Consider the following 16,669-nt stretch of genomic DNA (forward strand, 5'->3'; position numbering starts at 1 on the left):
AGAGAGGGAAAGAAAGATTGGATTAAGAGAGAGAGAAAAAAAAGAAACAGAAAGGAAAAGAAAAAAATTTTAAAATGTTAAATTTAAAAAATCTTTAACAATTTATTACCTGTAGGAATGAGATTCCACAGTTTAAATTGTTGCCTTTCTGGGCCGGAGAGGTTAAGTGGCATTGCGAGAACATCAATCTCGTCAACTATACAGTTAAGTAGCAGCCCTAACTTTCTGCAGCGAGTTTAACTGGCAATTGATGTGCAAATGCAGAAATCTCATGAAACTCATGGAGAGGTTGAAGGCAAGCTCCCAATTTGCGAAGCTAACTGTGCAGAGGTGTAAATCGTCCAACAACTTGTGGCGATTCGCAATTCACGGAGTATCTCTTCCTTGCCAGAAGTTGCTGGACAACTTACACATTAGTAACAGCGAGCGCCATTAAACTCTCTGTTGTGTTGGCAGCAAAATCTGGGCCGATATTTCATGATTTTTTTTTTACAAATATACAAGTTTATGCAGCTTAATTTATTCAAGCACGATATGTTTATGCACTGGGAGATGAGCATGACTTTATGAGAGATGAGGATTTCAGCCTGTTGGACAATTTGCCAAGTTCTAAATAAGTCGGAGGTACTCCATCAAGTTGGTGCCTTCTGCTCTCTCCATATAGCTGAAAAGTACCCACCACCCTGCCAGAGGGAAATATTCGTTTTGGTGATTACTGGACAAGCATGGAAAAGGGCAGAAATAGAATTGGCACTGGAGGTAACTTGGTACCATCTGCTCAAATCAAACCTCAGGACTGAGCATTCTGATTACCATTTGAACTGTGTTGACGGCTCTGCATGTTTATTCAATCAGTAGCTGAATCACACAGACTAAGATCCCAGGTTCAGTTTCTGGGCACAGTCCCCATGGGATGTAACAATTTGATATCAATGGACATTGAGTCCCACAAAATGGTACTGGTTTGATAAAATTGGACAGTCAGCTGCTGAGCCCAACTGTTTGAGAACAGTTACTGAGGCTAGCAGCGTGAAGCAGCTTAATTAATGTCAATAGTGATAAGGTTATTAACCCCAAGTCTCCAACAATTATCTCATTCTATCTGCGTATTAGTTCATTTCTCTCACATCGATAAATGTGGTCACGCCTGCCAGTTAGCTTCCTCTAATAATGCCATCTGCAGTCAGTATTTTGTTCAAGTAAAATATTCACAAAAATAACACAACAAAAGTGGTGACAGTCCCAATGAGAAAAGTCCTGATAAGACACCTTCTTTAAAAGGAGTCCTGATAGCAAGTCGTTCTAAAAGGAATCCTGAATAGTGAAATGAATAGTGTTGATAGCGACAAGCACCCTTTAAAAGGACTGATGATGAGACCTTCATTTAAATGTCCTGTTACAGTTTTGGGTTTTTATACTGGATATACTGCTTGGCTTTAGTGTCAATGACCATTTCCACAAGCAGCCTTTGAGTCCCCTATTAACCAGAGTGTGTCTTTATCGTTCAATATCTAGGTACACGTATTGAGAACCAGAGATTGAATATAGAGCCCTTACCCCTGTATTCTGGTTTGTTGCAATATATCCATGTATTCAGGAGGCAGATAAATAAACACTCTATTAAACAGGCTCAGGCCTATAAACCCACAGACAAATCTATTTAACATTGAGCAGGTAAATGAATAGCATTCAGTACAAACAGTATATTTACAGTAATTAGAAACTTTATTATTCTCCTGCACTACAACCCAACTCAAAACTAATTCCTGAAACATGATCACTCACTTCTTATGTGTTAAAAACTACCACAGCCAGATCTAGTTCAATCTCCCTGCTGGCTTTAAACTCCTTGACTGACAAGCGTACGGTCAGAACTAGATAGATCATACAACATTCTTTGAAGATATACTGAAACAAGAAGCATTAGACAACTGTATCTCTCATGAGTACCTTCGCAGTAATTCACAGCTTATCAATTACCTAGGACAAAAAGCAAAATACTGCGGATGCTGGAAATCTGAAATAAAAACAGAAAATGCTGGAAATACTCAGCAAGTCAGGCAGCATCTATGGAGAAAGAAACAGAGTTAACATTTCAGGTTGATGACCAGAACCGGAAGAAGTGAAAGATTTAACAGTTGTTAAGCAAGTACAGAGCCAGGCAAAAGGGGGAGGGGGAGGGGATTATAAAACAAAAGGGAAGGTCTGTGATAGTGTGGAGGGCAGGAGTAATTAAATGATAAAAAGGATGATGGTGCAAGGCAAGGAGAATGGGACAAGTAAAGAAACAAAAGATGGGTCTCGAGGTACTGTAAATGGCAACAGCGGAACCATTAGCTGCATTTGCTGACCAAAAAAATGGAAGCAGTGGTTATGATCTGAATTTATTGAAATCAATGTTGAGTCCGGAAGTGCCTAATCAAAAGACGAGGTGCCATTCCTCGAGCTTCCGTTGAGCTTTTTTGGAACAGTGTAGGAGGCCAAGGACAGAGAGGTCAGAGTGAGAGTGGGATGGGGAATTAAAGTGGCAAGGGACTGGCAGGTCAGGGTCACGCTTGTAGACTGAGTGGAGGTATTCAGCAAAGCGATCACCCGATCTGTGTCTGGTCTCCCCAATGTAGAGGAGACCACATTGTGAGCAGTGAATACAGTATAGTAAATTGAAAGAAGTACAAGAAAACTGTTGTTTCACCTGGAAGGAGTGTTTGGGGCCCTGGACGGTGGAGGGAGGAGGTGAAAGGGCAGGTGTAGCATCTCCTATGCTCGCACGGGAAGGTGCCGTGGGAAGGAGAGCGGGTGTTGGGGGTGATGGAAGAATGGATCAGGGTGTCGCGGAGGGAACGGTCCCTTCAGAATGTTGAAAGGGGAGGGAAGGGGAAGATGTGTTTGGTGGAGGCATTTTGGCAGAGGATCTTATGTTGAATGTGGAGGATGGTGGAATGGAAGGTGAGGACAAAGGGAAACCTATCGTGGTTCTGGGATGGAGGGGAAGGGGTGAAGGCAGAAGTGCAGGAAATGGGACAGACACAGTCGAGGCCCTGTCAACTGCTGTGGAAGGGAATCCTCAGTTGAGGAAAAAGTAAGACATGTCAACACACTGGTGTTGAAGGTGGTATCGTCAGAACAGATGCGACGGAGACGGAGAAACTGGGAGAATGGAACAGAGTCCGTACAGGAAGCAGAGTGGGAGGAAGTGCAATCAAGGTAGCTGTGGGAGTTGGTAGGCTTAAAGTAGATATTGGTTGACAGCCTATCCCCAGAAATGGAGATAGAGAAGTCGGTGAAGGGATGGGAAGAGTCGGAGATGGACCACGTGGAGGCGAGGAAACGGTGGAATTTGGAAGCAAAGTTGATGAAATTTTCCAGTTTGGGGAGAGAGTAGAAAACGGAACCAATACAGTCATCAATGTACCAGAAAAAGAGGTGAAGGAGGAGACCTGAGTAGGACTGGAACAAGAAATGTTCCACATATCCCACAAAAAGGCAGACATAGCTAGGACCCATACGAGTTCCCATAGCTATACCTTTTATTGGAGGAAGTGAGTGAAGTCAAAGGAGAAGTTGTTCAATGTAAGAACAAGTTCAGCCAGGCGGAGGAGAGTGGTGGCGGATGGGGACTGATTGGGCCTCCGTTCAAGGAAGAAGCAGAGGCTGCAATTACCTAGGATGCTTGTCTCCATCCTTTTTCTCTCTGCGATAATTGAAAGTTGTTCAGACAGCTATCAAAAAAGCTATTTGACAGATTGAAACCAATGACTCTGAATTCAATATACATTAGCATATTAAACTCTCTGTTCAACAGGAACCAATATTAACACCTCTGGCGCACCACGCTGTAATTTATATACCTGCAGCTTGCAGAAAACAGTATCAACCTTGAGCCATGACTAGCAGAAAGAAATTGGATATATAAAATAACAAAGATATAAATGGTTAATTTTTGTTACAGCTTTTTAAAAACAAGTCCTGTTTATAACTGAACTGTCACCTTTGACAACAGATTTAATGAATACTCCACCATGTAAGTTATCATCATAACACAGAGAACAGAACCACACACAGAACAATATCATTATGCTGTAGTTTTACACTTGGCATTCTATATGTAATTACTAGGTTGGTGTACAGTACCTCCAAAAGGCAGCATACACAGCAAGCAGTGTTAAAAGGGCCATACAGGCAATTCCACACCCGATCATCAACGGGACTGATGGCACTCCTGTAAAATCCATGTTCTGAAAAGTAAATCAAAAAGGAAAGTCAGATTGTCCCAGTATGTAGCACCACTGCTACTGTCTGTGTGTTTGCTCAAGTGTAAATACAGAATAATATAAATAATATTTGCATTTATATAGCAACTTATCATGTTAAAACATCTCAAAGTACTTCACATAAGTAATTACTTATGAAGTGCAGCGACTGTTATGCAGGAAAAAGGGACAGCCAATCTGCACCAGCGACATCCCATAACCAGCAGTGAGATGAATGGCCAGTTAATCTGTTTTCGATGGTGTTGGTTGATGGATGAACATTGTCCAAGAAAGCAAGAAAACTCACTGGCGCTCTTTGAATAGTGCCATGGGATCATCAACATCTATCAGATGGGATTGACACCTCATCCAAAAGACAGCACCCCCAACATTGCCATACTACACTGAAGTGTCAACCTGGATCATGAGCTCAAGTCCTGCTGGTTAGTAATAGGTTTTACTGAGATGCTTTGTTGTACTCAGTGCCAAAGACTGCTCCCGACGAACAGGGATGTGACTTTATATGCACGATACTGAACAGAGACCCTTATTGCTGTAATATCTTTCTAGAATTGGTGCAAGTACTCCTATGTTCTCCTATTCTTTGGATCACAGAAGAATAAACACTCCTTCACACCATATAATTCAGGTTATAAACTACAAATCAGGTTCCTTAACAGTAAAAAGTGAACAACAGATGTCATTTGATTTTAGATATTTGACTTATACCTCCTCGGATATACAAAATTAACAAAACATGTACTTCACTAACTCTCTTAGTATTTATTAATACTAAACCTGGACCTGTAACATAAAACATAAAGTGAGATTCTATCTAACCACCATGGAGTGTCTGCGGTCACCTCTACAAGGGCTGCAGTCCAAGAGTATTAGAAGAAGTGAAGAACTGGGAACATGCTTCATGTACCCAGTTGTTCACTTCATTCACTTTGAAGTTCAAAACTGGGAGACATGAGGTCAAAAAATGTCCTCTCTACTTGAATAAACAATATCAAAACGAAGATTTCCTGAACTCATCCAGATGTTAGTCTTAGGCCCATTTTTTGCACTTTACTAAGCCTTTTGACCCTTTCATTGATTTTGGGAAAAAGCAAGATGTATGTGCATTGTGGTTCCTATTTGCTTTGCATAAGAATAATGAGTTTGAAGTGACATACTGCGTACCAGACAGCAATGTGTATATCCTGCAACATGTATAAAACAAGTTAGCAGAAACACAAACAACTGAGAAATGCTCTCCCAACATGCAGTACTCAAATTTAAAGTGATCAGTCACATCTTATAAATAAATAGATACTAAATTTATATAGACTTTCTAATGATTTGAGACATGACGGAACCTACTGTCACAGGGTTTAAACCTACAAACTTCTGACCCTGCAGCAAGAGTGCGAGCAACTGAGCCAAGCTGACACACTGCTGAGTTGAAACCTTGAAAGTGAGTACCAACAGGCTGTTTAACTGAAGAAGCATTGCAGCTGAATCCTCATCCAAAGTTCATACATTCATACTTACAGAAGTGATCAATGGATAGCTATCAAGAGCAGGAATCCCAGCCAATCTTCCCCTCCCTAATCCAGGAGCAGTGATTCCAATTATAGTACCCCTACAGTTGCCTTGGCTGAGATGAGCTAACTCAGCACAAACCAAGGACCAAATCTGGGCCCTCGCTGGCCTGTATGGCTAGGTAGCTTGTTCCCCAATTGGTTGCTAGGAGGCGAGCAAGAATAGCCTAGAATTGCATTCTCTCCCTCCTATGGGGGACCACCTCCCAAACAGTGAAGATAAAGTCAGGAGCATAGGAATCAAAAGCACACAAACACACCTTCCCATTCTCTGGTGTGATGCACAGAGCACTAGTTGGGCATAAGGTACAAGGCATTCTTAGAGGCAGGGTGAACACTTTGAATGTTAAGTGATTAGAACAAGACACATCTCAGTTCGTTATACGAGGTACATCTCAGTTAGCTATATTCTAAATGCCACAATTGATAGGGCACTTCACGGGAAATCTGTTGTCGTCCTTTTCATCAGCCAAACAGTGGGATGACATGAATCAAATGGATCCCTGAAAGCAGGTCTGCTTCCCAACGCTGGTGTCAATGTGTTTGGTTTAATTTTATACCAATTGTAGGTGATTTTTTTAGATAAATGTGTTCAGTCTCTAACAAGTTTTTTTTGCTATTTCAAACGAAAAGCTCAGCAAGGGCACAAGAAGCAAAAAAAATCTTGCAGCTGGTTTGTAAAAAAACTGAAAACGCAAATCCCCCAAGGATTTATCCATGGTCCCTTCCCATTCCTTATCTACACGCTGCCCCTCAGCGACAGCATCGCAAGACAAGGGGAGGAATTTTAACACCCAAGAAAGAGGTCAAATTTGCAGGTTTTTAAATCAAGACCGCAATCCGGCTCCAACTTCCGGGTTTAACGTGGGCATGTTTGAATACACGCGCGCAGCAGAATCCCGGAAGTCGCGTCCCCAATTACTGCAGGCGGGTGGATCATTAGCGGGACAATTTACCTACTTGAGATACTTGAGGTCAGTATTTTTTAATTGATTCTGAAATATAAACAAATTTAACATCTCCTGCACGGGTTTCCCAAGGCTCATGAATCTCGCCAGTGAAATGGAGGCAAGGTTCAGCCATAGCTTTTAAACCTATGATTGACCCATCTCAATAAGAGCTCAGGTATTGCAGCTGGTATCTCAGTTCTCTTTGGCAAACGTTTGGCTGAGAGTTCTTGGGCATGGTTTTCACTCAGAGCCGGGAACACAGCGCGTGGGTAGATGTTCGTGTGGGGGAACCCAGAAATCAAATGAGTGCATCACATTCTGTGATCGCGACTAAACTGGAGGTCATTATTTTTGCTTCTGGATTCCCCGCGCGCCAGTCAGCCAGATTAACAGGCTGGCTGCCTGTCGGGAGGGAAAGGAGCCGCGATTCGGAGAGGAGGGAGGGAGGGAGAGATCGTGGCTCGTGGATGACATAGGGCATGGGGAGGGAGGTGCGTGAAGAAGATCGAGGTGGGGGGGAGCTGATCGGGTCAGGAGAACAGTGGTCGGCAAGGCTGGAGACATCGAAGAAGGCTGGAGACAATATGAGGCTGGTCATTGACATCAAGTTGGGGGGGGGGGGCGGTCGGTGACATCAGAGGGGGGGGGGGTCGGAGACATCGGGGGCGGGTGTCAGTGAAATCGGGGAGGGGGGTCAGTGAAATCGGAGAGGGGGTGTCAGTGACATCGGGGCGGTGGGGTCGGTGGCATCGGAGGAGGGAAGTTGGAGACCATTGAAGGAAGGGGGGCTGGAGACATCGGAGGGGGGGGTGGTCGGTGACATCGGAAGAGGGGGGTCGGTGACATTGGAAGAGGGGGGTGTCAGTGGCATGGGGGGGGGGCGGTGACATCGGAGGAGGGGGGTCGGAGACATCGGAGGGGGAGGTCAGAGCCGTCGGAGGAGGGGGCTCAGTGACATTGGAGGAGGAGGGGTCGGAGACATCAGAGGAGGAGGGTTGACCATTGGACAGTCTACCATGGGGGGGGGTTCTTGGCCATCGGTGGGGGAGGGGGGGGGTTGGGCGATCAGGGGGGGCAGGACGGGACGGCCGATCGCGGGGGTACGATCATGCCAGGTGAGCTTGTTGGGCCTGGATGAAGCACTCCTGCTCCTCCTGGCTCACAAGCAGTGCAATAAAGGCACTCACCTCATGGATCTGGCCCTTCCTGCTTCCTCTTGCCTGACAAGGATCAGGAGTGATGGGAAACCCATACAGTTAAGGTTAAATACGTTTTACGTTTATAATCCACAAAAAATTAAGTGCCTCAACTATCGCAATGAGATACAGTGCCCCTTTAACAAGCCGCCCGCCAACATTAAGTGGGGACGGGACTTCTGGGTTTCGGATGCACGGGCATCCAAAAACAGTGGGCGCGTGGAGCCGGATTGCGGTCCCACTTCAAAAGCAAAGCAAAACTTTGGAGCCTCTCAAACTGACAAGATCAGGATAGGGGGATGTAATGGATGTTACTTTTACCTCCCTCACGCCCCCAACGCACCTGTTCTTTTGGGTTAAAATTACCCCCCTCATGTTGGGACTGAGAGTTCTTGTGTTGAATCAGAGAGTTCTTGTGTTGAGACATCTTTGGCAAAACTTTGGAGCCTCTCAAACTGACAAGATCAGGATGGGGGGAGGCAATGGATGTATTCCAGAGGACATCTGAGGAGGAGGAAAATGACCATCCACGGCAGCAACCCCGTGCTGTGTTGGGATCTGCTGGTGCACAAGAGAGAGAGGTGCGCAACAAAGATATGGGAACAGCAGAGGGAAGAGCTGAGTGGAGAACAGAGAGGGGAGCAACAGAGGGGCCGAGGTCGCAGGAGGCACTACCCCATGTGAGAGGGAATATAGGCAGAGGCTGAGCTTCCTGAACCTGTCTGAGGAGCAGTGCCTACACAGGCTCAGAATGAGTCGGCAGGTGGTCCCAGACATCTGCTGTCTCCTTGAGGAAGAGCTGTTCCCTGCTGGATGTGGTGGCTACGCATTCCCGTGGCAGTAAAAGTCACCACTGCCCTCAATTTCGTCGCCTCTGGGTTCTTCCAGGGCACCACTGGAGACATCTGCAGGATGTGTCAATCGTCTGCACATAAGTGTATAAGGGAGGTGATGGATGGCTTGTTTGTCAGGGCACCTGATTACATTAACATTCCCCGCAACGACAATGGCCAGAACGAGTGGGCAGTGGGTTTCGCCTCTTTGACTGGCTTCCCACAGATGCAGGGTGCAATCGATTACACACACGTGGCAATCCGAGAACCTCCACATGAACCAGGAGTTTTCATCAACTGAAAGGGGGTTCACTCCATCAAAGGACAGCTGGTGTGCAACCACAAGAAGCGATTTCTACAGGTGTGCGCCAGGTTCCCTAGCAGCTGTCATGATGTGTTCATTCTGCGCCAGTCCAACATTCCAGACCTCTTCCAAACAGGAGACGGACTTAAGGACTGGCTCAATGGAGACAAGGGACAACCCCTACAAACGTGGCTCATGACACCTGTGAGGAGCCCCACCAACGAGGCACAAGAGCAATATAACCAGAGCCACATGACCATAAGGTGTGTCATTGAGCAAGCTATAGGCATATTGAAGATGCACTTCAGGTGCCTGGATAGGACTGGAGGCACCTTTCAGTACTCGCCAGCGAGGGTCTCCAGAATAATCGTGGTGTGCTGCGTCCTGCACAACATAGCGCAGAAGAGAGTTTTAGAAGTGGAGGAGGACGAAGGCGTTCATCAATCATCAACTATTGGTGACAACATTGAAGAAGAAGACGAGGATGAGGAAGACGTGGAGGAGGAAGATGAAGATGGGGCACCCATCGCCAGGCCAGTCGTGCACATTGCTGCCTGGGATGCCAGGGATGCCCTGAACTCTTATAGGTTCTCTTAATAACAGTGGCAAAAGAGAGACAGTGAGATACTCAGGCCGGCTGGCATGACCACCACTACCAACCCCCCCCCCCCCCCCCACCACCCGCCCTTTTGCACAAAAACAGTCCTTCAACCACACAATCACCCACTGCACATCCGCCAAATGGGTCCCGTCATGTATTGACATTCATCATGAAGCAAATGAAAGGACAAGTTCCTACTTGGGAAGCAATAATGGCCAAGATGTGGAAGCGGTGCTCATCAATACATTTAATGTGTCAAACTTAACAACATAACATTTCTTCAAACACCCTTGTGCAGACCATTGGTGAACTATAATTGCTTGAACTTAAGCTTCCTACCCTTCTATGTGGTGCATCCCCTGTAGCTTCAGTAGAGGTAGAGGCAGGCTGCTCAGATCCCTGCCTTGACTGCTGAGATGCTCTTGGCCTATGACCTCTGGGTTTTGGAGCCCATGAGGGCCCCGCCAAAGACGCTCCACCTGCACCTGTGCAGGCACAGACTCAGCCATCGGGAGAGGAGGCAGCATGTCGGGTACTGGTTGACGGGAGAGGCGGGCGGGCAACGGGTGAGACGTGGGACCGCTTTGAGTGGAGTCCCCACTTCCACGTCCGCTTTCGCCATCATCCCTCTCCCGGGCCAGCGCCACATCACTCCCACCTCTCTGCTGGACAGCAGCTCGGTGCACATCTGTGAACCATTGTAAGGCCACGGATAAGGTATGTGTCATCCTGTTGAAGGCAGCAGGCATCTCCTGCACGGCCGTGGTCATGACTGGCATAAACTCATTTGAGAGCTGTGCTTGAAGCTCCATGGAGGCGGCCACTCTCTCCATGGCAGATATTCTCGCAATTACCGGCGCCATCAATCCACTAATGTTCGAGTTGGAATCCTCCATCCTCTCCACTTTTCCTGACCTGGTTAAGTCATTAAATCGCTTCCTGCACTGTATCCAAGACCGGGACACCTTGCTCCTGCTGCTCCGCTCCTCAGCCACCTCCAACCACACCCTCTTGGTGACAGAAACAGGTTTCTTCCTCCCATCGCTTGTGTAAATTATCGCCCTCCTGATTCTCACTCCACCCAGCAGTACTTCAAGTGAAGCATCCATGAACCTGGGGTGCTGCCCTTGCTCTCTTGGAATCCACTGATGCATTTCCTCCTTTCTCCTTCAAAATCCATTTTTGCATTGGCCCTTTAAATACTGGACTTCAGATCGCATCATGTGCCTGCTTGGAGATGCGAAACCCGGTAGCAAAAATAATTGCCTTCAATTAAATTGTGATCGCAGATTCTGATGCGCTTACTTCAATTCTGGGTTTCCCACGCGAAAATCTACATCCCCACTCTCTTCCCAGCTCCAGGTCAAAATCATGCCCATGGTGTCTGGGTTCCACAGGTACGCTTATGACACCCAGCTTTACCTCTCCTCCACCTCTGTCGACCCCTCCACTGGCTCTGTGTTGTTGGATGAGCCGCAATTTCCTTCAGTTAAACATTGGGAAGACCGAAGCCATCACCTTCGGCCCTCCGGCACATAGTCTGATCTCTCGCTACTGATTCCATCCCCCTCCCTGGTCACTGTCTCAAGTTTAGGTGATTGTTCACAATCTATTTGACCCCAAGCTAAGCTTCAGACCCCATTTCCTCTCCATCACAAAGACTGCCCAGTTTCACCTGTATAACATTACTCCACCCCGCCTCAGCTCATCTACGGCCAAAACCGTTATCCTTGTCTTTGTCATCTTGAGCCTCGACTATTCCAATGCTCTCCTGGCCACCCTCCCATCATTCACTCCCCATAAACGTCAGCTCATCCAAAACTCTGCTGCCCATATCCTAAACTGCATCCAATCCTGTTCATCCATCAACCCTCTGCTCACTGACCTACATCAGCTCCCGGTCCCATAACTTCACCAATTTAAAATTCTCATCCTCGTATTCAAAGCTATCCAAGGCCTCACCCCACCCTATCTCTGTAACATCCTCAAACCCACAACCTTCTGAGATCTCTGTGTTCCTCCAACTCTTGCTTCTTATGCATCCCCCATTTTCTTTGTCCCACCACTGCCGGCCGTGTCTTCTGCAATTTGGGCCCTAAGCTCTGGAATTCCCTAAACCTCTTTGCCTCTCCATCTCTCTCTCCTTCTTTAAGTGCCTCATTACACCTACCTCTTTGACTAAACTTATAGTCACCCCTCCCAATACCTCCATCTTTGGTTCGGTGTCAATTTTTGTCTGATTATGCTTCTGTGAAGGCACTGGGACATTTCTCTATGATAAAGGCACTATATAAATGCTAGTTGTTCTTGTTGTTGAACACGCAGATAACATTTTTAGGAAAGCCTCATGTCACCCACCCTTAAATCATGCACTCCACTGTTTGGTTGATAGAATGGAGCATAGGCTGAGCTACATGGAGGGCTTGTGGAACAAACAGTGTAGAAAATGATTTACAAGAACTACATCTAGGGGTTAGGTGCTTACCAGTCATTGTACTCCCCTTTAACACAGCATGGAGATCATTTCCTATTTCCCAGAACAAAGAGCGGATCTCAAGCTGGATTTCATTCTAACCAACCTTACTGCTGTTTATCCTGCAGTGATAATTCCAAAGCAGTTGTGCCCAAAATCGCTTATCCTTGAATAGACAGAACACACTGCAGTACAGCATCATCACAGCATCCTAATAATGATATCCGGTGGCAGATAATGAGAATGAATCAACCTTGCATCTAGCCACTGTGCATGTAATAGGGTGTCAGGAACTACACTTCCACATACGCATTAGCAAACCAATTAGCCAGAATGTGTTTTGTACTGTTACTAATGTTCTCAGATTAAAATCATCAAGAAGCGAACAGCAGCTTTCAGGAATTTTTGTGAGGGCTCTAAATGCCACCGTTGTAAAGAATTACTTGTTAACTTTAGTTATATTGCACAAATGTACATACTATTCTATCAAGGTTACTAGAATGGGAAAAATGGCTTACCTGATAGTGCCCATTACAAATTATTCAAGTCTTTCTATGGACCCACTGACCCCCCCCCCCTGCCCCCCAGGGCCAAATACCAGGATATCAGTCCTTATTAAGTCCTGGATGAGTTGAACTTTTTCTACAGCTCAATGTTGATAAAATTGAAGTCATCCTATTTAGTTCTTGTCAGCAAACACATTATATCCTGCCTCTGGTTCTGCTGCTGAGGCCCCTTTCTTCCACATTCAGGACACTGTCCCCCTATCTGCCCTGCACCACTGCTAAAACCCTTATCCATGTCATTAGAGACTGGCTGTCAGACACTATGCCACTGCCCTCTAGAATTCTTTTCTGAAACTACTTTCTCTCTCTTCAAAGGTCCCACAAAAGACAAACAACTATCTTTTTGACTTGCGCCTTTGGGTTCTTTCCCCAAACTTCTTCACTTCCTGCTCAGTGCCCATGTATCTTTCTTGTAAAGTTTGCTGAGAGGTTCTATGCAGCTGTTGCCTAAAATACATCGTATTGTTATACCACCTACAATGTACAGGCAAAAATCTACCTATAGCTCTAAAATGACTTTAAAGGGGACAGAGGAAGGGTCCCTGGGAAACTGCAATGGGAAAGGCATGCTGAGGTGATGTTGGAAAGGAAGAGAATGCAGAGAATGGGTTAGGCAAAGCTGTGCAGGGATTTTGAGGCAAGGATAAAGATTTTAAATCTGTTATATTGGGGGACTGGGAGCCAGGGTAGGTTAGTTAGAACAGGACCGATGGATGAGTGGGACTTGGTGTGTGGCATGATGCACGCAGTAAAGTTCTGGATAAGTTGAAGTTTATGTCGTGATTGCTAGAAGAGGGGAGGACAGCAATGGAGTAGTCCAGTCTGGAGGTGAAAAGGGCACATGTGAGGGTTTCTGTAGCAATGAGGCTAAGGTAGGGGCAGAGGTGGGCAATGTTGCAGTGGTAAGCAGTCTAAGTGACAGAGAGGGTATGGGTCTCAAACTCAGCTCAGGCTCCAACAGGGTACCAAAGTTCTCAATGATCTGTCTGAGCTTAGACAATGGCTTGGGAGGAGGATAGAATCAGTGGCAAGGGGTGGAGTTTGTGACAGAGGCCAGAGATGATTGCGACTCATCCAAAACTGGATAACAGACAAGTAGTATAACAGCTCAGAGGCAGTTGACGGGTTGAGGGAGGCAATGGAGAGGTATAACCGAGTATCATTAGCATGCATGATATTAACTGCGGATTATGTCACCATGCAGAGTATGTAAATGTAAAGGAAGTAGAGGGGTGGGAATGGGGAGAAGCTGCAGAGAGATGGGGTTAAGAGATAAAGTGTGTGAGAGATTGATGGGGCCTGGGGGCAACAAGAAGGGGAAGATGCAGCAGAGGCAGATTGCACAGTGAGTCTCAATCTTGGTGATAAAGAAATCTGTGAGCTTCTTGCACTTAATGTTTGAGGAGAGGTGTTGGGGGAAAGGGAAAGGGTGTCATTGTTCATAGAGAAAAGGAGGTTGTGGTTATCCTTGCCCTGCAGAATGATCCTCGATTGGTTTCAGCAGAGAAGAGTGAAGTATGTTTAACCATGCCTTAACCTTCACCTTACATTATAATCATGCAGCACCTCTTACCTCACATTACTTCTAAGACCAAAAATTCAAATCATGGCTCAAGACTTTTATACCAAATTATATATAGACCTTGAATTCTCACAACATGTTGCAACATTGCCTCAAATCAAACACCCTGAACCTTGCTACAACAGACTGCTGGCAACAGAACAATGGGACTTCCTAAACTACAGTTCCAGTCTGTATGGTTATACTCCACCACAGTCTCTAGAGCATCCACTTACTACAACTAGCGGGGAGGCGGGATGGCAGTGGGGAGCGATTGGGCGCGTGGGTAACCTGCCCAATAAAATCTGTTTGTTTCCCATGCGATTGCGGGTCAATTCGTGGCTTCCAGGCTTGCCATCCGATAGCTGAGCAGCGGGCAGACTGTGCATCTGCATCTCAGGCTGTCAGCTGGAGGAGCTCTATTTAAAGGGGCAGTCCTCCAATGACTGCTCCTGGAGCAAACACCCAAACAGCACAATGGAGCAGCACAGGGGCAAGGCTGCTCCTAGATTTAGCGATGCCTCACTCCAGGTGCTACTGGATGGGGTGAGGAGGAGGAGGAATATCTTCTATCCGGCGGACGTGAGGAAGTGGCCTGCCTCTGCCACCAAGAAGGCCTGGCTCAAGGTGGCAGAGGAGGTCACCAGCAGCAGCAACATCTCCCGCACCTGGATCCAGTGCAGGAAGTGCTTCAATGACCTAACTAGGTCAGCCAAAGTGAGTACACTTACTTATTCTCCTACATTCCGTCTTCCACATCACTGCCCCCACCCCCAACTCATTCTGCCCTACCAAACACTACTCTATCACATCACTCCTCATACCCACTAAAAGCTCATCCTCAACTTACCTGCACTTCCTCACCTCCCCATTAGTCACCCCACCACTACCATTCAACCCAATCCTCATACAATGTCATGGGTTTGTCTCATACTCACCCTCCAATGCACCTCTTTCACGGTCAGCCTCACCCAAACCAATGCATTCATCGGTTGGCCACGTCACCATCACTCACTCACGCGTCTGTACTTTCTCCCCTTATAGGAGAAGAGAGCCCAGAATGCACGGGAGAGGGTGAGGACCGGAGGGGGGCCGCAACAGATCATCGTCCTTGCAGACGGCGAGCAGGAGGTGCTGGAGCTGAGCTGCACCCTCGAGTGCCTGTCTGTCGGGGATGCCGAGACTGGCACCCGACAAACGTCTGGTGACAGAACTTTAACATTCAGCACACACAATATGAATTGATGTTAACATGCCCCGCCATCTTCAGCACCTCAGTATGCTCATTGCAACAAGACACATCTGTGATCATGCTTAATATTGCCTTTTGTTCTCTTACAAGGCCTTCAGCGACCACTGTGAGGGCAGAGGGCGAATCCTCAGAGAACGGAGGGTGCACCGTCACATCTGAGCGAGCCATCCACCAGCGCAGATACTCACACCTCGGTGGGTCCTCGTCCTCAGTTAGTTGGGGTCACACACGGTGAGTTACCACACACATGAGCATGAGCAAACACTGGTGGCAGGGGCAGCTGTGGAGAGTCGGTGGGAGCACTCCTCTCCAGGCTCTGCTCAGCTGGACACAAATGCTGAACCCTGGGGGCCATCCTTTAAAAGGAGAATGATTGAGGGGCGGCAGCACATTTGAGAGGTGCTGGAACAGGTGCGCACTCCCCACAATAGCGCAGAGGATGGAGGAGTCCAACTCTTGCATGAGTGGAATGGTGGCACAGGTACGGGAGGGAATCTTGGAGATACTGTCACAGGGACGTGAGGGCATCTCTGAGATAGTGTCACAGGGACGTGAGAGCCTCTCTGACATACTGTCGCGGGTAAGTGCGGAAATGTCTGCGATGGAAGGAAGGCTAGCCTCCATTGAGCTTCAAGCATGGCTCACAAATAAGTCCATTCAGGCCCTGACAACGGCCGTTCGGACTCAGGGTGAACAACATTCTGCTGCATTAGGCAGGCTGGCAGATACACTAGCACTGGCCTAACAAGGCTTCACACATGTCCTCCAAACTGTCGTCCAGCAGAGTGGTAGGAGTGGTGTGGGCCTGGCCCAGGGGAGGGATGATGGCGAAAGGGGACATGGAAGTGGGGACGCCACTCAAAGTGCTCCCACGTCTCGCCCATTGCCCCCCTCTCAACCAGTACCCGCAATGCTGCCTCCTCTCCAGATGGCCGAGTCTGCCCCTGCACAGGTGCAGGTGAAGCTGTCTTTGGAATGGCCCTCACGGGCACCAAAACCCAGAGGGCATAGGCCAAAGCATCCAATCGGTCAGGGCATGAACAAGAGCAACCTGCCACTATCTCTGCTGCAGCCACAGGGGATGCACCACGTAGAAG

The 16,669-nt window shown here is 47.2% G+C and overlaps 1 protein-coding gene across 1 annotated transcript in view; it reads right to left on the reverse strand.

Moving 5' to 3' along the window:
* The window catches only part of LOC137342497 (adhesion G protein-coupled receptor B2-like), a 697,882-nt gene that overhangs the window by 93,171 nt on the left and 588,042 nt on the right, over positions 1–16,669 (reverse strand). Inside the window, exon 18 of the mRNA XM_068006399.1 lies at positions 4,132–4,235. Within this exon, the coding sequence (XP_067862500.1) occupies positions 4,132–4,235 (104 nt within the window). The remainder of the gene's footprint in view (positions 1–4,131; positions 4,236–16,669) is intronic.

The sequence above is a fragment of the Heptranchias perlo genome, chromosome 26, assembly GCF_035084215.1.
Source record: "Heptranchias perlo isolate sHepPer1 chromosome 26, sHepPer1.hap1, whole genome shotgun sequence".
NCBI classification, from domain to species: Eukaryota; Metazoa; Chordata; class Chondrichthyes; order Hexanchiformes; family Hexanchidae; genus Heptranchias; species Heptranchias perlo.